At 43.4% G+C, this 25,230-nt stretch overlaps 1 protein-coding gene and 1 long non-coding RNA gene across 6 annotated transcripts in view; one reads left to right on the top strand and one right to left on the bottom strand.

The window, feature by feature from the left end:
• Nucleotides 1–93: 93 nt before the first annotated feature.
• LOC117738060 (ras-GEF domain-containing family member 1C-like) lies at nt 94–18,543 on the bottom strand. 4 transcript variants are annotated; one of them, XM_034544352.1, is made up of 14 exons: nt 18,198–18,543; nt 7,879–8,094; nt 7,558–7,680; nt 7,185–7,322; nt 5,684–5,905; nt 4,603–4,677; nt 3,884–3,982; nt 3,268–3,370; nt 3,094–3,173; nt 2,910–3,005; nt 2,722–2,817; nt 2,516–2,639; nt 2,072–2,144; nt 94–1,989 (listed from the first exon to the last, which is right to left on the bottom strand). In XM_034544352.1, exons 2-14 carry the CDS (start codon nt 8,086–8,088, stop codon nt 1,965–1,967), a joined length of 1,464 nt encoding a protein of 487 aa, XP_034400243.1. In that variant the 5' UTR covers nt 8,089–8,094; nt 18,198–18,543; the 3' UTR covers nt 94–1,964. The 4 variants fall into 4 exon arrangements, with proteins under 4 accessions (XP_034400243.1, XP_034400245.1, XP_034400246.1 ...); XM_034544354.1 differs by lacking the exon at nt 18,198–18,543 and adding an exon at nt 17,413–17,924; XM_034544355.1 differs by lacking the exon at nt 18,198–18,543 and adding an exon at nt 16,511–17,392.
• LOC117738062 overlaps nt 18,507–25,230 on the top strand; it is a 25,935-nt gene continuing 19,211 nt past the window's right edge. For both annotated transcript variants that reach the window (XR_004610074.1, XR_004610073.1), the window contains exons 1-2: nt 18,507–18,592; nt 19,132–25,136. This is a non-coding gene — a long non-coding RNA (uncharacterized LOC117738062). The remainder of the gene's footprint in view (nt 18,593–19,131; nt 25,137–25,230) is intronic.

Below are 25,230 nucleotides of genomic sequence, written 5' to 3' on the forward strand. Positions count from 1 at the left end.
TTTCAAGATTTTGAAGGCACAAAGCTTGAATGGAATGAAAAGTGGAAATCAATCAAACCAAGCAACGTCATACACAAAAAGAACCGAAAGCAATACGCTAAGCATGGTTTACTTTTATTAATGGCTTAAAGGCTAGTCACACATTTTGCAGTGATATTGGGTCCGAAATTGTGTCTGCTTGGCCTCGATAACCTTGAAAAACATTGAATGCACTCCAGTCCTTGAACTGCACACAGCAATTTATGTGTGAAAGCCAAATATTCAAAGAGGGACTTGGCAGTGTGATGACACCATTCAAAAGAGCTATGTCAAATATTGCAATTGTCATTGAAAACACATGTTCAACACAGGCAATGTTTTATTAAAACATGTCTTCATCTTGAAGGGCAGGTTGGACTTCACATCTCTGGCGCTTTAGTCTTAACTTATCTGGGGAATGTGTTTCAGGGAAAGCTAGTTTATCGATGACAAATGAGGAGGGAGAATCAAAGTCAGTCTGTCACTGACAGGGAAAGGTGCTCCTAAAGAGAAATCATTGACATCAATCAATTATAGCAAACTGAATATGACTGTTTTTAAAAGCTTATAGTTACATACTTCCCCATAACCCTCCTCTTCTCCCGCCACCCACCCTTTACAATGGCTCCCAAACCACAACGAAACTGCCAAAAACAAAGCTCAGTGACAATCCCACAAAACGATAAATAACACATTTCAAGTCAGAGGAACCTAAATTGTCCAGACAACCAGTTATTCATATGGCACACGTTTCCCTCTTTACTTTACAGCCTTTCCAATTCACCATTGTCCTTCCACAGAATCCCACAATGCATCATCACTGCAAAGTTTGTGTCGCAGTAGTAATCTTTTCAAGGTGGATACGCTTAATGCCCCTTTAAAAATACCTGTTGTAGCATGCTGTTGGACTTCATTATCAGTAAAGGAAATTTACAATAAAAACTATTCATCTGTCAGCACAGAAATCTCCATAAATATAATCAGACAACTGAATGTCAGTCAGAGAAAACTTCCCGAAGAGCAGAAAGATATGGGGGAAATGTCACCTGTATACAATCTACACCTGGCCTCGCTCCCATTGTGACTATTAACTTATACTGTAGTTGTTTCGCATTACTGGCACAAAACATTTAAAAGTAGTAAACACTTTTTAAACAGTTCATATTCCCCGCCCAAAATAAGATCCAATAAATTATAATACAAGAAGAGGTGACCAATAAACAGGCTTTTCCAGTCGTTCTCATGCAAAACAAGACCGTGACAATCCGAATGCACAAGAACGTATGAATATCTGGATCACAAACATATAAAAGTACACGTGAGATGAACCGGTAAAATGCTCAAGGCATGTGCTCTATCCTCCCATGTACACACAGTTGCCATCCTTCAGTAGACCTATAAAATTAGACAGCTGATATGGGCTAGCCAGCGCCCTTCACATCATTGTAAGTTTCATTACAGTACGTTCCACATAAAAGGGGGAAACAAGTCAAATGAAGATAAAGAGAGAAAAAAGGGGAGACGGAGCAAATACAAAAACGACAATCAGTAGGAATTTCATTATATAAAGAGGTTTTCCCTGTAACTGTACTCTCTATAGTAGTAAACATATCTTCACAGAGTAAACACACATGGAGGGAAGGGGGAAGGGGAGGCTGTTCCCTCGCCGACATACTGTACCTCATCACTGATGATTAATATGCTGTGATGGCATTTTGCTCCAGTTTCCATAGCTTAAACTTTTCAATTCACTTTTTGTGATTTGTTCTTCGTCATTTAAACTTTTTCTTTTAACACTCTTCTTGATGAATCCTGTTCATCGTGTTTCATATTTTTCATAATTTCTTCACAAAAAAAACCACCTAAGTACCAGCTAGGTTACTTCACAGTTCATTTCAGTCCAATGAGAACACATGCTCTCTTGCTGGTCGTCTGCCGTCAGTGCTTCATGTCTTTCCCAGAACGTTAGACCTGATGGCAGAAAAGAGAAGAAAGGTCCATGAAGTGTCGATAGAGCATCTCTCATTGTACACGTTGTGGTCATTATTCTTACCTGAGTGCTTTCCATCTGTCCTTCTCGACCTGGTTCTCTGGACTCTCACTCTCATAGGATGCAAGGTAGAGTCCTGAGGAAGAATGGCAAAAGAAATGGTTGGGAAATGAGGATAAGGAAGGAAGAGCAAACTACCACAAACTACAGTGGAATACTTGGATCAACATGTGCAGAGAAGTTTCTAAAGCAGGGAGGAAGGGGAGGATACCTCAGGCACGCGGTAGCTGAACCAATGGCACTCTAGCAACAAGTGTGTAGTAAAATGTTTTGGAAATGTTGATTTGTATGGTGTCTTAATGAAACCATAATGTTGTTATGGCACACTGATTAACAAGAATATTTAAAAATGGACCTTTATTTAAGAAAGTTTGCAGCGTCCGCTTGATTAGTACCAGTACGCAGCTGAAAGTATGCCTGAGGCTTCCGGTAGAAACAGGTTCTCACCATCCTCGCTGAAGATGGGAGCAGTGTGGAGGTAGTGCAGGATGGCCCGATCCTCCTCGAATGGACATTCCACCCGTTTCCATGTCATGAACTCCCGGACCTGTCGCGCCAACTCAACAAATTTCTAAGAAACAAAATTTCACTGAGTAAATTATTTGAGGGCGGTTAAAATGAGGCAGGGTCAGGAGGAAAGGTGCCCGGCTCACCTCGAAGTTGACGTGGCCGTTTGGCAGCCGATTGGCACAGCCTTCGTTCAGGAAGTAAATGTCTTTGATCAGCAGACTGAAGAAGGGAATCACAATCTGAGGAAAGAAAAACAGGCAGCACGATGACGGAAATATTAAGATGAAATTGAAAAATGTAATGGGTGCCGCGATGTGCGTCTGAGCCCTACCCTCTCTCTGTTGCTGTTGGCAGTCCGAGAGCGATGGGCGGCCCCCCTCAGGGCGGTCCTGTAGTTGTAAAAGTTTCCTGTCGGATCCATCTGATGCTGTCACAGCAACAAGCAGTACACTGTCAAGTTCAAGTTATTACCCGTCTTGTACCTCTCAGTCAGTGAACAGTTCTATTGTGTTTACCTCAAGAATGAAGAACTTGGCAGTCTTGACTTTGCCCCAAGTCTTCTTCAGCCGTGACACAGGACTCATGTTCATACCGGCTATGGAACAAAGATGGATTTCAACTATCAATAGCAGGTCGTGCGCGAGAATTCTCTGCGATAATACTTTGAGTTATTGCAAAATCAGACTCACAGATGATGGCCATAAGGGAGTTGAAGTTTCCAATGTTGAAACATTCCCTAGCAACATCAATGAAGAACTCTATCACCTGGGCCCTCTGCTTCTTCTTCGCTGGCTGCAACAACAAAAGGCACAAGAACCTTTTTTATTGTTTCATATTGACTTCATTTTTCATAGTGAACGTTATATAGTCTCCCTGGCACAGACAGTTGAATTATCTGGGCTAGTATTAATGTAGTAACACAGAGTAACCGTTAGGGGGCAGTGGCGCTCTGTGACAACTAACTGCATATGTCTCCTGCCCCTCCATACCTTATAAAAATTAAATACTGGACTGCAATATTGAGTTTTTTTTCAGGAATTATCATTGGAAATATGAACACACTATATTCTAAAAATGCTGATTCAATTATAGTATATAGTGACATTTCTGTTTTCCGTTTCAGAAATGCATCGCCACCACAGGAAAATAAGGAACACCTCTCTCTGTCTCCTACTTCAGGATTAAAGTGCTTTTCATCAGTGGCTGTCCCATTCACATGAACAGCGTGTTCCTTTTCATACTTAATGAGAGTGTCGTTTCTCTGCTTCTAAAGTCTAATGTCAGAATAAATGAGCACCCACTCACCATGCAGATTTCAGTAGCCACCAGGTAACACAGTCTGTTGAACCACCTGACATAAGCCTCCAGGTTGGAGGTTTTCTTCTTCTGGTCACTGAAGCATGGCTGTCGATGACACACAAACAAGTCAGTATCGGCGTTACCAGAGAGAATTCCTCTGATTCCTAATTAGCTTCCTATCTACAGGCTGACCACTCTAGGTGAGTGTAAATGACAAAGACAGCAAGCCGGGAGTGTGGAAATAACACGATCAATGGAGAGCACGAGAAAAAAAGCCCATAAAGGACAGAGGGCGAGAAGATGAGTGAGAGAGACGGAGACTGAATAGAGAGAAATAAACACAGTGAACAAAGAAGAGAGAGTGAAAGCATTCAACAGTTATACAGAAGAAGATGAATAAGTTATGTGTGCTTGCTCCAGCTTGTGGTTTCACAATGCTTTGCTGTATGTGACCTCCGTGGTCTGCTGGCATGTTTATAGCCTGTTAAGAAGCTAATCCTGATCAGACATTAAACAACCCACACAATACAAAAAGCCTTTAATGTTTTACTACTGGTTTACATCTCATCTAGAATGCTGACTCAACAAAACAAAACAATATGATAAAATGCTGAGGACAGACTGTGGGTTTCCACTGATGTGACAAAAGAGAATTTATACATAAAAAATAATATTGACAGAGGAAAAATAATGTTGTTTTATAAACAATCAAAATAAAAGTTTACCTGGGTTCCATCAAGTGGGTCTTTCTGAGCAAAGGCTTGGACAAACTCCTCCGGCCCAATATGACGCAAATGTTCCTGGAAAACACACACAGACAGTCCCATTAATAATTCTTTCATTTCAGTAATGGAAGGCAATCAATACGAGGAAGTAATAACTCATTGACGTGACTCATTGGAATCCTATTTCCTCAAAGTGCCACTGGAGACAAATTCACTTTATTAAAAGGCAACTGTGCAATCACATGGACGTGCACATCTAAATGATTCATTGGACTCGATTCTTGATATAATCCAAAAACAAAACTGCGCGGCACCCACACGTGCCATATACACAGTGACATCTAATTCTTGATAATCAGAATTCACATGTTGCTATAACCAACAATAGAAATAGTTCTGTATGTGTGCACAGCACACGCCTGTCTCTCTCCTTGTGTGTGTGTGTGTGTGTGTGCCAGAGTGTGAAGCTGTCAGGTCACATATATCCACAGCGGTTTTATCCCCTTTGTTTGAAGCCCCGGGCACATCACTGACTTCTGGGGTGATGTCACCGCTCAGACAAGGGTACAAGCTCACACACACACACACACACACACACACACACAGATACATGTGCCCATATCAAGACACACATGAATAGACTGAAGGCATCAAGCATGAGATGTGAGGGACACTGCAGAGGTCCTTTGTTCATGTATGTTGTATTGCATCGTTCTCTTTGTTCTTTTTATTATACTGGGTGTAAACCAATTAGTGCTAACAAGTAATAATCAAGGTTATAATACAGTGAGCTTCAAAATGGTACAGGTTCATAATGTAAATGTACTATTATCATCATCATCATCATCATCATCAGTTTCTATCACCCTCATATCTCGTTCAATCCACCCCATCTCCTTGTTTGATGTCTTATAATCCTTGGTTCTTGACTTCTCTGTCCGTGACTTGGACTCTGTCTCCATCCAGGCTTCTCTATAATTAGCTCCTGCTCTGCACCCTTCTAGCATCCTTTCCACTCCTCCTCATCCATTCTTGTTATCATCTCCATCCCTGACCTTTGTCTAACCCCCCCTCCACTCACCAGCTCCACGTGGGTGAGCTGCTGTGCCAGTGTGTACGGGTCGTTGCAGATGGAGAGCATGTCCTTCTGGATGTGCGGGGGCTTCGTTTTGAAAGCCACCAGCTTGTCAGAGATGGAGGAGGCGTTAAGGGAGACCTTGAGGATGCTCTCTTCCCCCTGGCTCATCAGGGCCAGTCGCTGGCTAAGCTTCTGCAACACCTGGTTCAGGGTTTTCCAGTATGCCTGGAGAGGAGAGGAGAGGAGAGGGGCTTTCAATAACGACTTTAATGAATAATATATACATGTTTCATCATCAGTAGGCATGAATCATTGTTTCAATTGTGAGCCCATGTGTAAGCACTCCACTCTCTCCCAAAGCATGCTCACTCTTTTTACTACAGCTCTTTATTTGAGAACTTATGAACAATAAGCACACCGTTATTAATTATAGTTATTGGCAGGAATGCTCAAGTAATGTTTTAGCTCTATGTCTGCGTCATCCTGTAAATGTAATTTTTAACATCTCCTTTTTGATTAATAAAGAATTAAGATTTTTCTGGCAAATTCTATGCGTAAATTGTTACCTCATTAACTGCCGTTTTGTGAACATTAAGATTTAAAAAAAAAAACTTTATTCGTAGAACAGCTGTGATGCCTTTTGACATTATCAAATGGGGCTTGAAAGGATTTAATGAGCCCAAGAATTAAGTTCAATGTAACTTTTCAGTAGAACCGAGATGTGTTTTCAAGGTTTTGTGGCGTTTGTTGTGTCCAGGAATGTGTTTCTGTGCCCCTCCCCCCAGATGACTGGTCACCGAGACCATGAGGTCAGTCTGCCTCACAAACGCCCCCCCCCCCCCCCCCCCCCAAGCTCCCACATGTATGCACACACATACCCATACTGTAGACAGCAAGCTGCAAATAGTAGCACATTCATCACCCCCTGCCCTTCCCTTCTTTCTGTCCCCTCTTCACCTCCCTCCCTTATTCACGGTCTTCCACTCTGACTCCATCGCCCTGCTCCTCCTTTCTCTACCTTCTCCTCTCCGTCCCCCTGTATCCCATCCCCGCTGTTTTCTCCATCTATCTCCCTCTCTCCATTTCCCCGTGAGGCTGAAAATAGAGCCACTCCTCTAAGATCCTTCCTTCCTCTCTCCTCTCCTGTAATGGAAGAGTGTGTAACACAGAGCTGTGGCTACTCATCCTACACTGACACTCTGACTCCTTCCATCACCTCGCTACAGTGGTAGTGATGATAATTGAATTTCGTTCCCCATCAGCGCATTTCTCGCTGCAGCTTCGGCTTACGAAGGCGATATTGGCAACAACTACACGACGGATGAAAATCCGGGGTCTTACATCCCAGCACAAATGATTATCCTGTAGAAACTTCATGAGCAGTATGTTGTTATTTTGTCCTTTATAAATAAGATTGAGCATCCTTTCAAAAATGAAAAAAGAATTCCTGTCTTTGGTAAAGATGACCAGACTGCTACCATATGGCTGAATGTCATCGGTATACCTCATCACAAGGAGCGATCCTGTGGATGATGTCCTTCAGGTGTCCGGCCATCTTCTCGTCCCTGAAGTCAGATGGGAAGGTCTCTGTCCACTCCGTCAGCAGCTGCAGGATCTTGGGACCAAACTTGCGCACTTTAGCCTGTTGTTGAAGAAGTGAAAGAGGGTTAGTGTGGTCTACATATGTGACTGCTTCAGCAAAAGAAAACACCAGGACCGAGTCAGCAATCTGGCAAAAAATTTAAAAAAACAGTGGTTGATTTCATAAAGAGCAAAAGCATGTCTGAATGCTTTGGCCGTGCCCGGATCTGTTCCTGTTCCTTAGCTTGAGCATACTCATACAGGAGTTATGTATTTGTGTGTGGTGCAGTGCTGACCGTATCGAGTGGGCTCTGATCCAGCTGCTGCTGTTTGATGCACAGCTCGCACACCCTGGCCAGCAGCTCCGGAGGAGGGAGGAACAGACGAGCGCTCAGCAAGAAGGTAAACACATAGGCTTTCTGTCAAAGGACGGAGGGAGACAGTCGCTAAGACACTGCCACTACATCAATAATAAACACTGCTGCTTTCTGTAATTAAAGGAAGAGTAGCTCTTTCAACAGAGACATGGGGCTAATAAGTACCACTAATAACCAAAATGGACTTTCTGATGGAGTTTATAATGAACAGAGAAGTGACTGTAGTACATTTCTGCTTACCTCGGGGTAGTAATCAGCAGTGGGCACCAGGTTATGAATCAGGGTGTCCAGGGAGGCAGAGGTGATCGGGGGCCCATCAGCCAGGCAAGCACCAGGCCCCGGGCCCTCCTGTGGGGCCTCCTCCTCTTCCCCAGGCTCAGCACAGGCCAGATGGGGGCTGAAGCCACTGGGAGTGGTGAGCATGGTGCCTGAGCACACAGTCTGGGGCATTCCAGTCTAAAACACCAACAGACAGACACAGCAGGATGTAGACAGAATGAGGAAGAGGGACACGACTGGGTTTTATGAAATGGAAACTTGAGTACATTATTGACAGTAGTTCGATTTTGTGAGAGGAGATGCATTTAAATGCATCTTTCTATCTTCTCAAACACACCTTTGTCTGCTGTGCATCCTGCTAGTGTTTCGTCTCCTGTTCACACTCATTCTGCAGAAACACACTCATTCACCCCCCAACCGTCTCCCACATCAACAAGACAGAGGGACAACAGAAATGTGGGTAACTCCGTCGCCGTGGAGACTGTTGCTAGCTGAGAGCGATAGTGTAGCCTCCATATTTGGCCTGTACATCTTTCCCTTTAAGAATGCTTTGGGTTACATTTAAAAAAAAGTCCTTTCCCTCAATGGACCAATGCTGCAGCTGTAGTGGAAAGAAGCACTTACTGCACTATACGCTAGAGTAGAGATACTATGGAAACAGGAAGCATTAGATTCAAGATTCAAGATATATACTCTCATTGATTTGACCTGGCGACTACGTCTACCTGAATCACTCATCATCACCGAGGACGACGGTGGTCTCTAGGTGCCTTCAGGCAAAATCAGGGGCACAAAGCCTCAAATGCCTGCAGGAGTCACGAGAAGGGCGGCAAACCCACAGTGAGACCTTGAGCAACATGCAGGAAGCTATTTCCGATGTAAACACGCCATATTCTTCCTGCTGTTTATAGCTTAGACAACAGCTTGGGCTGTACACACAAATATATACACACTAATGGTAACAGAAATACAGTAAGAGAGCAGAAGAAGAGAGGTGGGAAAATAACAAAGAAATAAAAAAAGTCTTGATGACTTGGCTTCAGCCATCATTCTAAATCACCGAAGGAAACCTAGGAATGGTCCAGGTTTACTGAAATCGTTTCACCCTCCGGTGTCCCCCACGCCTATCAGCCACCTCGATAAACTGGTGTCACAGGTCCGTGGGGTGAAAGGGCACGTGCACACTGGTGTGTAGAAGCACAGCTCATGTCTCAAGTTTCCTGTGTCAGGCATTCAGCTTTCCTTTGTTCTCCCCTACGCACTTATTCGTGCACTTCGTACACACCTAGACACCAATGCACACAGACAAGACACTAAAGGCTGGGGGATGGGGAGTCTCACTGTGGGGAGCGTTTACAGCCTTGCTTCCTACTTACAATGCTGACACCCACAGCCATATCTCTTATAATATATGTTGTGGTTAAAGAGGGCCGACATCTTCTTGCCTACTACTCTGAGCTATAATGATGTGAGAGGAGGAAATATGTTTCGCTGAGCAGATGACGCTGAGGACATCGGATGGAGCTGTATCCATCTAAATATTGAAACTATACTCATATAGTAAAGTAACTTATATTTGTGCTGTGTGTGTGTCTTTTAAATAGTCTACTTGCAGGGTGAGATATTACCACAGAAGCCCAGCTGAAAAATATGACTATCATAATCATGTCCTTAATACAAGTTTTGTATTCAACATGATTGTCACTGTGTAGATGAGGTCCCAGAAGGGGAAAGCCAGGGGTGTCCTTGCAGCGACCTCGTCTAGATTGGATTACAACAGCCACAGAGTAGACACGGCCCGATAAACAGGGAAATGGATAAATCCAACAAGCCTCTGTAACACAGATGCAGTAGAAAAGCATTATGGAGAGTGAAAGGAACTTCCTCTGTGATAGAACTGACAGGAAGACAAAATGGTCAGCTCTAAGAGTGTGTTTGACTAAATCCAGGAGTTTATCTGCAAGTCATCTCATGCATACAAACACATAAACACACCCCTCTGCCAGTGTGTTTGTATTCATATATGTATGGGAGTGACTGAGAGTTTTATTCTACGTGCCCACACTGTCAATGATTCCCCCTATCGTTTGTGATAATCTTCACTCTCCTTATTTCTCCCAAACGCGTCCTCCTCAGCAGAGTCCCTCTCCAGCATTTCTTCAGCTCTGATTCGTTAATTTATCACAGCTCTGCGTCTCCATCGGTCGATCAGTCATCCGTTTCTGTGTATGACACACTCACTGTTCACACTGTGCCACGAAAGCGGATGTGGAACTGGTCTGAGTTTTAGGTTTAAGATTTTAAAATATCTTGGTGAGCTGAGGTGGCCCAGGAGATGTAGCAGACAGCTAGCAGCAAGCGACATGCTACAGCATGACATGGGGGATTGACTCGCTTTTACAGTCGGCCTCAAGTGGCGAGACTGTGTACCTTTAGCTGAACTGCAGCCACTTTGGCCAAAAGTGCAATAATTAATTTCCCTTCATGTTACAAAGATTGAGTTTCTTTAAAAGGAGAACTTCGCCAATGTTACACATCAATCTAGCTCCTACTACTATTTCGCAACCATATTGCTGACACCATGTTTTTCCTACAATGTGACCAAGAAGTCATCCACAGCTGTACTCTATGTATAACTTGTTTCCGTACCTCATGATACACCCAGCTCCCTCTGTGCCTGTCACATTGCATCAACACTGCGTGAAAAAACACATTGAGAAACAAGTAGCAAAGAACAGGTGAGTGTAGTGTTGAGCTCTAATCCCCCCCCCCCCGAGATCTCCAGCAAAGGCCAGCCAGCCCTACACTCGGTCTAGACAGCTGGGGGAGTGTCATTGTTCCAGGTCCTTGCAGCGTGCGTGTGTGTTTTGTTATCGTTGACATCAGGGGATCCGCCTGCTTTGTTCTATCATGATTAACAGAATGTCTGTGTCTGTAGACACACTATCTTCATCAGCACCCTTGACCGTGTAGCTCTGTGTGTGTGTGTGTGTGTGTTGATGAACCAATGGCGTTCCTGACAAGATCGAGCAGCTTGAAGCTCTCAAACAGCTTTATAACTTTGTTAATCTTTGTTTTCAAGTATCCAATTATGTCTCGTCTCAGTAAAACCTGTTTCGCCACATAACTATAGTATTACTCATCAATCTTCCATTTATGTGGGTGTGTTTCTGCGTGTGTGTGTGTGTGTGTGTGTGTGTGTGTGTGTGTGTGTGTGTTCGTTGAAGAGAACGCTGACACAGTCGCTGACAAATCTGATCTGCCACTAAGGAGTTAATGGACGAGGACAATCAGTATTAGAGATGGCCCTCCATTAAGACAGAAGAGGCTTATTCAGGACAAATCCAACCACTGTCTGACCTCTCTCATTAAGGAGTCAAGGGTCTAAGGTGAAGAGTTAAGGCTCCTTGGTGGGGGCAGGTGGATCAAAAGTCCCTTTGGGGTCGTTGTTGTCATTATGCTCTGCAATTTGGCTACATATATGCTTTGTCTGCAGTCAGGGACATATTTTTAAAAGATCTTCAAGAGAAAAGACTTTAAAAAAGGTACTGAATATCAACTCATCATCACTCCAAATGGAAGTTAAGGACACGTTTCTTTATTTTATATAATTCATAGTAGCAGAAATGAAGCAAAAATACTATTTGGACAAGAATGAGCTGTTTTTCTGATAAATAAGTTGGAAATACTGATGGTATAGAAAAATAAATCTCCGAAGATAGTTTTATATTGTAGGTGTGTTGTTGGATGAAAGGATCAAATAGATAAAGTCGAGGTTTGTAACTGAATGTTAAACTATAAAATAGTTTTCTATCTGCTCTTTAGTTAGGAGTGCTTATATGTAATATTTTAAAATAAAGGATAGGATATAGATACTGAGAAACGCCAAAAAACAAGAGTCATACCAAGATGTGAAGCAATGCTATTCTTAGAGGGGCAGCACATCATCAGAGGTGAGCACATCAAATATCCAGCATGGTTATTGCAGCAATGTTTTGTTTTAGTTCCTGTTTTAGTTTTTGCACATCTTCAGATTTCTGAAGCCAGGAAACTGCATCCCCTACCTTGCTCGGGGAATACAGGAATACGATGGCAAAGATAGGAGAGAAAGGTGGGCTGAGGAGGAGGGGGGTGGGGGGGGGGTGGGGGGGGGTATTCCCCCTCAGGGTAGTGTGCAGACAGTCTCGGCTCTATGAATGTTAAAGTCACCTCTTGCGAGACTCACTAAAGTCTTCTTTTGCTTTGTCGACTCCATCATATGACTCCCCAGCCCCCTCCTCACCGACTGATTTACATAGTCGAACGCTTCCTTTCTAATTTAGGATCCACATTCGCGCCTTTACACAGTACAGTTTCAACACTTCATCTATTTCAGGAATGCGTGGATTTCTGGTCCTGACACTGTTTTGTGTGCCTTGGAGTATTGCAGCTCTGGCCTATTTTTTCCACTGTGTTCTTTGAAAGCTGAAATGATGGGAATAGAGAAAGAATGGAGTATTCTCCTGATGGAAGGGAGAGTAAACACCTCTTTGTCAGCCAGCTTCTTTTTTTCTCCCCTTTCCTTTACACATGTCCCCTCCATTCCTCCCCTCCTCCTTTATCTCCCTCTCCACGCCCTACTTTCCATGAGCCCGTTCAGGGCGGCGGTACAGATGGCCCCACAGCAGCCTGTCGCCCAGTGAGAGCTGCTGGCACAAGAGTTGTTTTGGCCCTGCGCCCTTACCATCATCCCCAGTCTCAACAGGAGCCCAAAAGGGTATTGGCGTCCAAACTGAATGCCGAGGTGCAGGGGCCGAGCCAATCTGGCTGTTGAGCTGCACGGTGACTGCACGGTGACTGCACGGTGACTGCACAGCACCGCTGACAACAGGGAGAGCGCAAAATACCACACATATGTCACCGCGCAAACACGCAATTGCAACACAATCTAACCAGCGCACTGTTGGTTAATGGTGTGTGTGTGCGCGTGTGTGTTTGGGGAGGAGTGACGCTGAAAACAAATGAGTTCATTGTGTCATGACAAAACACATGCATGCACACTTGCACCCACACAGCAGCCAAACACAGGATTGAGTTACCGTGGAGGCATTCCAGCTCCCCACCCATTCCACGGCCGCTCTCTCTCTGCGGTACAAGCCTGAAGGTGGTTGGGAATCACACTCAGGGCTCGACATCCCAAATCCCTTTTGTTGGAATTCCCCTGTTGTGTCTGAGCGCGGTGACGCTGACATCCTGGCACCTGTTCCACACCCACCAGCTCCATCAATCCCAATGTAAAGCTCATGGGGAATTCTCCTCCGTGAGCACACACACACACCCTGTGCACATGTGTAGCCCTCCCCATTCCTGAGGTGGGTTTGGGCACAGTTGCATGTGTGTGTTTGGGTTTCTGTTTGTGTGCGTGCGCTTGAACTCATGTGCACGTGCAGGTAAAAAGGACTGGGAGAGCGTATCGAAGTCCAAGTGAAGTCATTCATTCACTGCGAACACAACCATCTCTCCGACTGTTCTCCAAAAGGTGCCGCTTCTAGTCTATTTTCTCATACTAAGAACAAAAACAGTGAGATAAAGCAAGATGCAAAGACTTCAAGAGAAACTGCACACTTTTAATCTCTGAAGTATAACTATTACCTGGCTATAGATACATATATATACATATACACCAAACCATGAGCCGAAGAGAAGGTCTGTGCACTAAGGGTTGAGCAGCATTATCCACTGACTTCTCTTTCAAACCACTAAATCCACTTCTGAATCTATTTCCCCTGTTCGGAGTGGATGGAAATGTCATATTCAAATGAATTGAAGGCTTGTAACATGTGATGGGTCCAGGCAATGTATCATGTTACTTAGAGATAATTAAAGCTGAGCATAGATTGTCTCTTAGTGGGCACGTTGCGCATGTCTGAGCCTTAAGTGCCCTAGATCTGTCATTCACAATGGTCATAATGCCTTAAATAACAGTCATGTATTATTCATAATGTTCCAATTTACAACCACCCTTGATGCCACGCTCCGAATCGGATAAGAGTGATTTTGTCTCCGTCCTAAACAGGCGTCATTTCGCCACAAGTGCACTTATGAGGAATTACCAGCTCACCAAGGAGGAATATGGGAAGTGCAGTGATGGAGGGCATCCAGAAAGAAAGGATGAATGGAACAATGCCTACGTGCCACTACCTCAATAGTCCTATAAGCACTCTTTTAAAATTAGACGTCATCCAAACACCCACTAAGCATTATGTTACTCTCAATCAAACCTGCACAATAACTGCCGCAAACTAATGAGCGAGACGGTAACAGATGCAAATCTAATAACCAGACGTTACTAAATTCATCATGGCTGTCTCTTTTTCCTTAAAGTACATCTATCTTCTCATTACAACAATCGCGGGCAGAGGCCATGCGGTGTGTCACTGCTGATGTATGATGTTGAAGCGTACTAATTAGTGTTGGGAGATTGAGTGGTTCATAACTCATGCCTCTTGTGATTTCATACAATTAGAGACAGAGGTCAGAATGCATGCTTCATTAATCCACAACTACTTGTTTTGTGTTGATGGCAGGTTCTGCCCGAGGTCTCGATCTACGGGAGTTTTTTCATTCCTCTGTTGCCTCTGTGCTCGCTCATGGGGGAATATTGGGTCTCTGTAAATTAAAGAGTAGAGACCTGCTCCATATGAAAAGTTTATTTAGATAACTTCCCATTTTTGTGTCCATAATGCTTTCTGAGATAACACTCTTATTCACAGAAATATGGTTCCTTTATACTCTGAAATGTCTTCATGTAATCACACTTTCCTGCATGTCCTTCTATTGATGAGTGATGTCAGCCACAGCAACAGTGTGCCACCACAGCAGCCTGGTGTGAACAGATTATCGGGGGACTGCCCAGTGGCCATGATGGCGTTACTGATATCAAGAACACAATTTTACCAACATATCTTGTACATTGAATGCTAAAATGATCACGCTATTGTTGAAGTAGAACCATGTGATTAACGTATATAAAGATGGTTCAGACCTACTGTATCCCTTTGGGGTAGGTTTATAAAGTCAGTTGTGTTTCCAACCCCACTTTAACCCTGCACACGCACAATAATTCCAACCGTTGTTATGTTTACCTTTGTTTACGAAATGTCTACTTAGACCAACATTTTTCAATACTAGTGCTGATACATCAGTTTCAGTACCAATATAAAGTATGTGCTAGTCCAGTATGTACTGGAGTTATTTTTAAATGTACTCTCACCAAACACATTTCATGTATCATTGATTATATCTACAACACTGATTAATATTGATTGTCTGATAAATATTAATATTTTAAAAGCTAGATTGTATATACGCTTATTAGCTTTAGGTTTCCTCTTTGTCTATTCTTTTGTTGGCGCACTGCGATCCTTCTCGGGTTGTTTCCGCAACAGGACTACTACCCATCAAACTCCACAGGGTACATTTGACTTAAATAAAATAGATTCATAAATACTAATTAACAAAACAAAATAAAACGTTTAATCAGAAATGAACTGATCCTCGAGAGAGCAGAAGCTCGCCAACTCCAATTCTTATCAAACATACTGTTGACATTATAGGTAAAATGTCATTACGTGGTGCATATACCTGATGGAGTAATCTATATGCTTACTCCAGTGGTTTATTGAACACACAGGTGATCTAATCATATTCAATTGCTTTTTGACCCAACCGATCCATAAAGACAGACTGCCAAAACCTTCCCATATGACAGCATGCAGACCATGTGGAGGCAGCTAAGACCAGCTCTGGAGAGAACAGAGAGCTTCCATGGACTCAAGGCCCCTATTGGGAGCTAATTAGATGCCTATTGAGTCCCTACTTTGACATCCCCTCTTCTCTCTTTTATTACATCAAAATCCATTCTCTCTCTCTCTCTCTCTCTCTCTCTCTCATCATCCCCGTGTCAGTGGCAAAGCTGCCGTGTAGCCAAAGACCTGTCAGGTACTCGGGCCCTCGCAATGTTCTGTCCTGTTTCCCATCGAGCTCCTGCCGGGCTGAGGAGCTGTTTATGTAAGGTGGGAATTGCTTCTTTTGGTTTTGATGTACTTTCCCTTTCTCTAAATACAACAAAATGTGTTGGCTTGACCAAAAAAAAGAACAAACGACTGACCATATCCATCAAACACATTGGGGTAGAAGATGGGTTTCAAGCTTATCCCAGCATGAATAAGTGAGCGATCCTTCAATAAGAAAATAAATTAGTGTGAGTGCCTCATGTCTGTTTAACAATCACATAATAAACTGGAAGTTTGTATAGTGGATTCCTGTGTTCAAGGCAGTGGAATTCTGTCACGTCTGTAGAATATCGTATGATCTATAATTTCCACACACACACACACACACACACACACACACACACACACACCCCTTCCCCCATACACACTCACAGCCATAAACCTTATGGTGGTGATAGAGCTGTCATTGCTACCAGACTAACAGCTACTGTGTTCACCTCCCTGTCGACCTGCCCCAGACAGTCTCTCTCTCTCTCCCTCCCCGTCTCTCTCCACAAACACACACTCACAATGACTGGCCTCACTCTCTGGGAACTTACCTCTCTCAATCTCACGAGCCAAACGGCACCTCATTAACAGCACACCTGTTATTCTCTGCACACTTGGCCTGAATTGGAGGGAACATGTGCTGCAGTCCTGCATACCTCTGACAGACCCCTATACTTGGGTGACTCATGCTTGTACAACCCGTATCTACTGTACTGTTACAGCATGCGGTCATGTCAATTGTAAGCAGCGAGGCTTTATGGGACCAGCACAGACGAGCTTGACTGAAGAAGAGGTAGAAGAAAGAGCTGCACTGTGTCTTGATCACAGGAGGACAAAGCCACAGGGGGCTGATTATGGTAGGGGATTGAAATAATCCAGTGAGTATTCCATGCAAGACTGAAGAGAATCAAATGATTGATTTACAGCATTTGATCATTTCACAAAGGAAACTTTTCTTCAGCTAGCACGGGCAGAACCAAACAATGTTTGTCTTTCACCCATCTGGGCAAACAGAAACAGATACTGCTGGAGAAGGTGAGAGTGAGCAAACACACCGTTCTCAGGGTTGCACCCTAAGCAGGGGGAGTGGGGGAATAGCTTACGAAGCAGGACATGTGTTAAGAAAGATGCAAGAGAAGCTGCTGCTGCATCTAGGGAGCTCCACACTGATGGAGCACGGTCTCGAAACGTGATGCTCAACTCCCAGTGCTACACGGCTGAGGCTGAGAGGTGCAGCCTGGCTGAGGGGTGGAGGAGAGAGATGAGGGTGTGGGTGCAGAAGTGCCTTAACTGGTAATATCAACAGATAGAATTTCCCCACACCTAACTGGTTTCTGACAGCGCCTGGTTTTACTTTCATGCACATTGCAGTAAGATGCAAGAGACAGATAACAAATCCTGTTGGTTTGTATTGGTAATCTGTGCAGTGCCTTTGGGTGAAAAGCTTGCTTACTCTTAGAGGATAGAGGATGATGCAGATGGGTTTTCACTGCCATGAAGAAGAAAAAAAAGTCAACAGTGCCACCCACACCTGTAGAATAAATACGCCACTTGAATGTACATATCCAAATCCGAAGTGAGTTTACACAGTGTGCTGCCAATTACACACATCGAGATACGCTTTGCACCATGAAGCCGGTCAACCAGATCAAAACAGCGCATGTGACATTGGTCCGACGTATCAGTGGCTATAGCGTCTTTGTTTTCAATGCTATCCATCGACTGCTACAATGTCCCCTATCGATTCGTCCAGCATTCTCTCCCGTAAATGTGTCCGAGGCCGAAGACGCAGTGACTCCAGCGCCCCAAATGATCGGATCCCCTCACACGCCCTGGAGACGGAACTGCACACCGCTGACTCACGCCACGGCCGCAGACTGGGATGCCTCTGTCGTAGTAAAGTGATGCCAGCATCAGCTCCAGTGTGTATGCGTGTGTGTGTGTGTGTGCGTGTGTGTGTTCGAACACGATAAGGAACCATGATGTCATCACACTGTTGCTAGTAAAGTTCGAACCGTGACGACACAGCGTTCTGGTCACATCGAATAGAAGGTGTGCGTTCGCGGAGGCTAAAGCGTATATAGGTAAAGCATTCCAACACCTCGCACGCTTACTAGTTCACACGCGCGCGCGCGCGCACAACCACGCACGCACACACACACACACACACACAGCGACCGTAAGCATCATCTCAATATAGCAATATCAGTAACGGGGTAACCTTGCTTTTATACTTACCAGCACTACACTTTGATCCCCATCTCTGATCCGACTTGGATCAGATGTCGAATCAATAAAACTGCCGCTCCAGATATTCCCAAATGAATGAGCGCACCAAGCCGCCTGTTCAACTGGCGTCGGTGGGAGAAGTGGAGCCGGACTCAGTCTGATTGGTGAAAGTGGGCGAAATGTCTGTTGATAGTCGCGTGTCAGATGTCCCGGCTGTGGACGGGTGTTCACACCGGGCGGAGGGCTGACGCCGTGAGAGAAAGCGCGTCCCTGAAGGCGTGGCGACCGTCCTGTCCTGCGCCACGGAGATACGGCGCAGCGCACAGCACATCCACACGTCCCCGGAGCAAGTGGTGAGACCGAGGACGGGAGAGGAGAGGGAACTATACTCGCGCACCCGTCAAGTAGGCGAAATACTATGGCTTCCGCTTTCGGTTTTCAAAATACGACACTCCATAACGAACGGGTTGCAATATATGCAATATATGTGCTTTGCGCCTCGATAGATAATAAATAGTGTCAAATAGTGTCAGATTGTGACCTACAGGAATATGAATCATTTTAGTTTGTCAACGTTATTGACGGGTTCATTGAACAGCTGTCAATTTAGTTACATTTGTCGTAAATATAACCAATTCAATGTAAAGTTAATCCACTCACCACACAAACCATACACAGTGAACCTGATGCGGTTGAGGTCCTTGCACTTGGTGTCATCCTTGTAACTTTAGTCATTGCTGAAATGGTAATTATTCTGGGTTATGAATAATATTTCGAAACTTTTATTTTGTAGGGAAACGTATTTCTGGAAGTTTACCGTTTTTCTGGTTTGACGCTACTGTTGGTAAACAAGCAGTGTCTTCTCTCTCTCTCTCTCTCTCTCTCTCTCTCTCTCTCTCTCTCTCTCGGTGCTGTGATGCTTCGGACACTCTCATTTCACCAGACTATGGATTGTATCCTTTCACCTGATTGACTATTTAACTATTTACTACTTCAGGACAATTACAAGACGTAAAATGTACTGAATAGGATGCGTTGCATCTAAGTGAAGGCTTTGGGGTGTATGTCAGTCACTACGGTTGTGAGAAACAATCAATAATAGCCTGTGATTTTAAAGCCAATAGAAGAGGTAGAATAGGAATGTTAATTCATTATTTAAAATTGTTCTTTGGTTGGCTAATGAGTCATCCTATTATACATGAGCTCCAGACTGGAGAGGTTCTCCACAAAGTTGTGGGATGAGTGACACTCGCTAACCGTGACCCATGAAGGAAAGGGCCAACTCTGAATATGGAAATTAAAATCTGACATTAAGAGCCATGCTGTATGTCCATTAACACCGTAATTAATTTTAACCTAATTCAAACAACAATGAGGGAATGTCCAAAAACTAATTAATTTGAAGGGAAGTGTTGTAAAGAAATAGAGCGTGAGACGGAGAGAAGGAAAAACAATTAATCTGATGAGATGGTAAAGGTCCTTGTCGGGCCGTGAGGGGCTGTGTGTGAGCTGCTGTCCCTGGAGCTCTGCAGGGCCCTGTGGGTGAGGGAGAGGATGGGTCTGACATTGTAGCAGAGGACAGAGATAAAATGCTATCTCTCCTACATACAGTATACACACACACGCACACACACACGCACACACACACACACACACACACACACACACACACACACACACACACACACACACACACACACACACACACACACACACACACACACACACACACACACACACACAGAAGCAGGTGCAAAGGATCCTGCTACAGTGTAAGAGGGGAGAATTAACCAACATGTGTGAGATTTCACACGTGTACTCATCCTCAAATTAATTAATGATATAATAAACTTTTAACTGCCAAATGCCTGACCCCGACCTTTGACCAGTCTAAACTAAGTCTTAATGCCAAAGCTTGAGGTAACCACATGTTTTTCCCTAGATGGAAGATGCATTCCCAGTGGTGTGTAAGTGTGTGTGTGTGTGTGTGTGTGTGTGTGTGTGTGCGTGTGTGTGTATAAATAGACTTGAATAATACACAGTATAGTACACAGTAATGCTTCAGCCAGCCTATACAGAAGCACGTAGAAGCTTCTAGTTTGAGCTTCTGCGGTCAGTTTATCTCTGAGTATTTTTTTTCAGTATTTTAGATATTCAACTCTGCCTCTTAAATCTTCATGGGACGCTTAGGTTAGTCCTGTATGTGTGAGTGTGTGTAACGGTGTGTAGTCACTTGAATAGAAGCCTCTACTAATGAATACACAACAGAGTGTTGTGGTGCACCTGTACATGCGAGAAGGGCTCTTATAGTTTCCAAACAGCTTTTCTAGAATAGCAGAGGAAACAGACAGAGGCACATTCAAATGTTTCACATCGCCTCTGCTCCCCACTCTCGCCTTGCATGCTCGCATTAGACAGTGGGGGTGTTGCAACAGTATCGGGGACGGATGCTAATTGCAGTTTTCACACTCATAATGTCTCAACGTTTCTTTTCAGTTTTGCCCCTTGTTTTTTTAATCCAAATCATTTGGATGCAGTATACAACATCCACATTGCGCTCTTATCAAAAGCTGTTGCTTAGTTCCACGAGAAGGCGCGAAGTCCCAGAGAAGTGCAGTTAATCAACAGTTACAGATCAAACCGAGCCCTGTCAGCCAGAAGAGGTGAGAACGCTGTGTTCACAAATATAGTCTTCACAGAAACGGCAGCTTTCCCACCGTATTAGCACAATAATACGACCATTTTAAAACGTGGCTGTGCCAATTGCTTTCAGCTTACGTCGGACACAGTGTGTATAAAAATAAAGGTAGCAGTGGAGGTGACCTAGTGGAAACTTAAGATGTCACATGCATAATGGGTACTGACGGACCCAAAGCCTCAACATCTTTCTTCAGAAAGCTCAGATCTCTTTTTCTTCCGCTGTCTCTCTGACCTCCAGATGTTCTTTAGTGTTTGTCTGTTTTCTCTCCACACCTCTCTTCCTCTGCCTCTCTCTAAAAACCCTGTTTCCATGCCTCTCCCGCAGGGCACAGCATGCCTTGCCAGGGGCATATTTAGTATTTATGCCACTTAAAATGAAAAAAAAAAGACAAAAAGAAATTGCTTTTGCATCTGTTACAAATATAAATCCCTTGTAAATACAGCTGCACTTTCTACTAAACAAATTAGGTTTTCAATCTAATGCTACTAACACATTGTGCTGTATAGTTCGACCCTGTCAATCATGCTGTGGGAGGAAGAAAACAGTAGAAACATTCAGGCTTCTTGTCGAGACTGTCCCCTGCTCACAGGACAGACAGACAACTGGTTGCCAGAGGATGAGTGGGAGGAAAGAGAGAGAAGAGGCATTCAGGAGAGTGATAGCTAAAATGGAAAAGCATGAATAGGGAGCTCAAAGACTTCACAGCACAGATTCCTGGATGCTTTGCTTCTATACGAGTTGAGAGACCTTTACTGTTGCCCATTTGTTGGTCCACTGCTACTTGTGAAGAGTGCACGCTAGCCAAAGTGTTGTTGGAGCTTAGTCGGCCAATCAGTCCTCATTTCCCCAGGCGCCTCTCTGTCTCCTCGGGCGAATGGCTCAGTCTGTACGCCACCCGTCCCGCATCCCCCCTTTCAGAAGTAAACAGACCGAGGTGACAAAACAAGAGCACTTCTTTGTGGTGGTTGGGTAAGGAGTTGAGGGTTGTCTGACACTCCCAGCCGTAGGCCCCCCTTTGGCAGGAAAATGAGGAAAGTGGTGAGGACTGAACAGATGCAATAAACGAGACCTGAGACATTGACAACAGGACCCAGAATGCTGTGTACTAGGTGTACAGACAGAGAAGGTCACGACGGTATGATCTGGAGTTGAAACAGTTCTAAATATATTTTTGCTTGTGTTTTTGGTTTTAGAAAAAGTTTAAAAAAGTAAATTCCTCCAAGCATTTTATTACTTTAACTGAAACACTTTGCACACCAGACATTTAAAAACATTTAGAACTTGAACTTTTTACAGAGCTCAAGTGTAAATCTCCGAACCAGCCACAAGTGCTGAGATGGATAGCTTATAAATGGTGGTGAGCAAAGAGATCTAAATGTCAAAACTTGACATACCAAACTTTCTCACATCAAGTGCTGTCTAATAAATCTAGGCTTCATATGGTTTCTGGGACATCACATTTGAGTTTTCGTGTGTGTCTTAGAAACCATCCATCTTCACTGCCAGTAATAAGTTCTGGAAGCTACCGGTATCTTATATGCGTGAAAGCCAAAAGAGAGCTGTCCCATGTTTGATGTACAGAAAGAACATCAGAAATTTGTCCAATTTGTTTCCTTGCCTGTCGTATAATTGGCCTCCCGTCAGCCTGTGCAATAGCTTGATCAATTGAAATTCATTTAAAAGCCAGTGAAGTTAAGATGGAGACGTCTGTGTCTGAACACTGAAGGAAACCCCAGATGTTTGATAACAAGAAGCTGAAACAGAGAGATTAACACAAAGAAGAAGAAGAAGAAAAGGTTATTCTAAAAAAGGGATTTTCTTCAGCGTGACATCTTCAACCTTCCACAGGGTGTGGAGGTTGTGTCTGGTGTGTGTGTTGTGTTCTTCCCTCACCTGTGCATGCTGCAACCTGTCATTTGCAACCAGAATGATGACAAGCGTCTATTCATCCTCCCACACGACACTTACCCTTTCTAATCAGGGAGGAAGATGTAATTAATGTTGTTACCGTCATGTGTCGGGAATGCCTGGACCTCAATCTCACGCTGAGATTTCCAGCAGCGATCATAATTATTCTGTTTGCTGTGGGACTCCCAGGGAAGGGGTCTGTCTGTGTTTAGCCTGCCCAGGGACAGAGCTCCTCCGAGGGGCTACCGGCTTCTGCCACTCTCTCTGTGGTTCTGGGATCAGCAGGGTACAGGGGATTACATGGCCACATAGTAGGGAAGTGTGCTCTCCGCTCAAGCACACAGGGTTTATGATTTGTTCTCCAAATCCAGAAATAAAAATATCTATTGAAATAGTCAGAGACATTCTTCTTTATTAATCTCATTCACGTTGAGGAATCTCAGGGTTGCAATGTTCCTCACCTGCTTTCAGACAAGAGGATTATTTGATGTTTCAATTGATGTATTTGAAAGACACAGACGCACGCGCAAAATAATACTGATCTAAATCCACGTTAGCTGCAATATTTAGCAGGACTAAGGGGAGAAGATGTGTACTCGTTTGTCAAACAGCCTCATGAATCTTTTCTTCACAATGATTCCAGGGCAAGGGCGTGTTTCATTTGAGATGCTCTGACATGGTTGTGCCTGACAGTTATGACATGTGTCGTGTCTTATGTTGAAACTGAGACAGCGAGAAAGGATACGGGACTGATTGGTACATACTGGGTCACTGTGAAGCTCCAGGAATCCATGTTTAAGGCTTTCCCAAGGCTTCAGAGCACACACACACACACACACACACACAATAGGAAGACCATTCACAGTATAGCCTAATAGAATAATGTTCCTGTTTTTTTACAATTGTAATTATGTTTAATTAACTTGAATAATGTGCAATATAAGAGCATTGATAAGAATCCCCCCGCCACTAGAAGATTTCTTTATATTGCTGTAACGCAGAGTGAAACAGAATTTAAAATTGGGGTCTCTTGAAAAATTGTGTTAAACTCGGGTTTGATTTTATATTGTTCGAATTCTGTTTGTATTGTGTATGTTAAACAATTATCTGAAATTGATAATGAAGTTGAATTATATGCTTTACTTTAATTATTTTCCTTCTCTCAAGAATTTGAACAACTATAAACCAAGAATTACTTGGCGTCTATTTATAAGAATATTTTGTAAATTAAGTGTCATTAATTCAAAAATAAAAATAAATAAGCTATTGTATACATTTCTACATTTTGAGAAATGTGCTTATTCTCTTTGTCTGAGAAGAGTTTTTATGTTTTCTTTTCACTCATTGAGAATCGACCACCTTCATTGGTTCCCATGATTTTATTAGTTGTGTCTTCTCCCCGTGACGGCTTTGAGTAGCCCTGGAAAAACTGCAGTCATTTATGAGTCTTTCATTATAGATTATTGCTTGGTTGATGAAAGTCTCACAAACATGTATGTGTTATGATGTCACTGTTGCATTTCTCATGCCTTAAAAGGTCTGTGCAAGAGAAACTGCAATCTACAAGCCATTATATCATGTATACCTGAATCTCGGTATGAATTGCATCGGCATGTAAAAGATGTCTTTCCTCTGTCTTCTACTGGTCTCCTGTCAATCACTCTGTAATGCAATCTTTTCAGAGTGAAGATTAAATGGATGGCCTGAAGGCTACATGATGCATTTAGAGTGCTGGACTTGTTATATTCATATTGAATGGCTGTAGCTGACTGCACCTTCCTTCCTCTTTGTTTAGCACACTGTATCACCTCATAACACTTCTTTGCTTGTTTATTGATCTGACTTTCTGTCCTTATAGTGTTAGCCTATGACCCATGCTTATATCCTAATCTTTTCGGCCTGAAACAAAAAAGAATATTTAACTATTAATATATATAATCACAATTTCTTTAAGTTTATGCAGTTGTCTGATTTATCTGTTAAAACTTGGTTTAATGTGTAGTCTGTGTAACTTGAAAAGCTAAACTGTGGGGTCACTTATGGTTCACAACCAACGTGCTATAGCAACTGTAAGCTGTTTTGATGTACATCAAATTAACATTAAGAGCTTTTACTTCTGAGGACACTGAATCTGAATACTATTTATCCAGGAATCCAAATCACCAGCCTATCAAGGAATTACATGAAAGGAACAGTGAAGCTATTTCCACCTCAAACCTGGACACTGCTCACCTTTAAAAAGATGGATTGACAAATATGTCACTGAATGGGACTGAACGAGATCCAATAGGACAACGGAGAGAAATGCAACGTTGCATGTGCATTCATCAACAGCCCAGGTGCATCTGGATTAACAGACAATAAATGAGTAAAACATTACCCCACTATCACTCACTGTTTTATCTCTCTTTGGCTCACATTTTGTGTCCATAC

Source organism: Cyclopterus lumpus, chromosome 10 (assembly GCF_009769545.1).
Source record: "Cyclopterus lumpus isolate fCycLum1 chromosome 10, fCycLum1.pri, whole genome shotgun sequence".
NCBI lineage: Eukaryota > Metazoa > Chordata > Actinopteri > Perciformes > Cyclopteridae > Cyclopterus > Cyclopterus lumpus.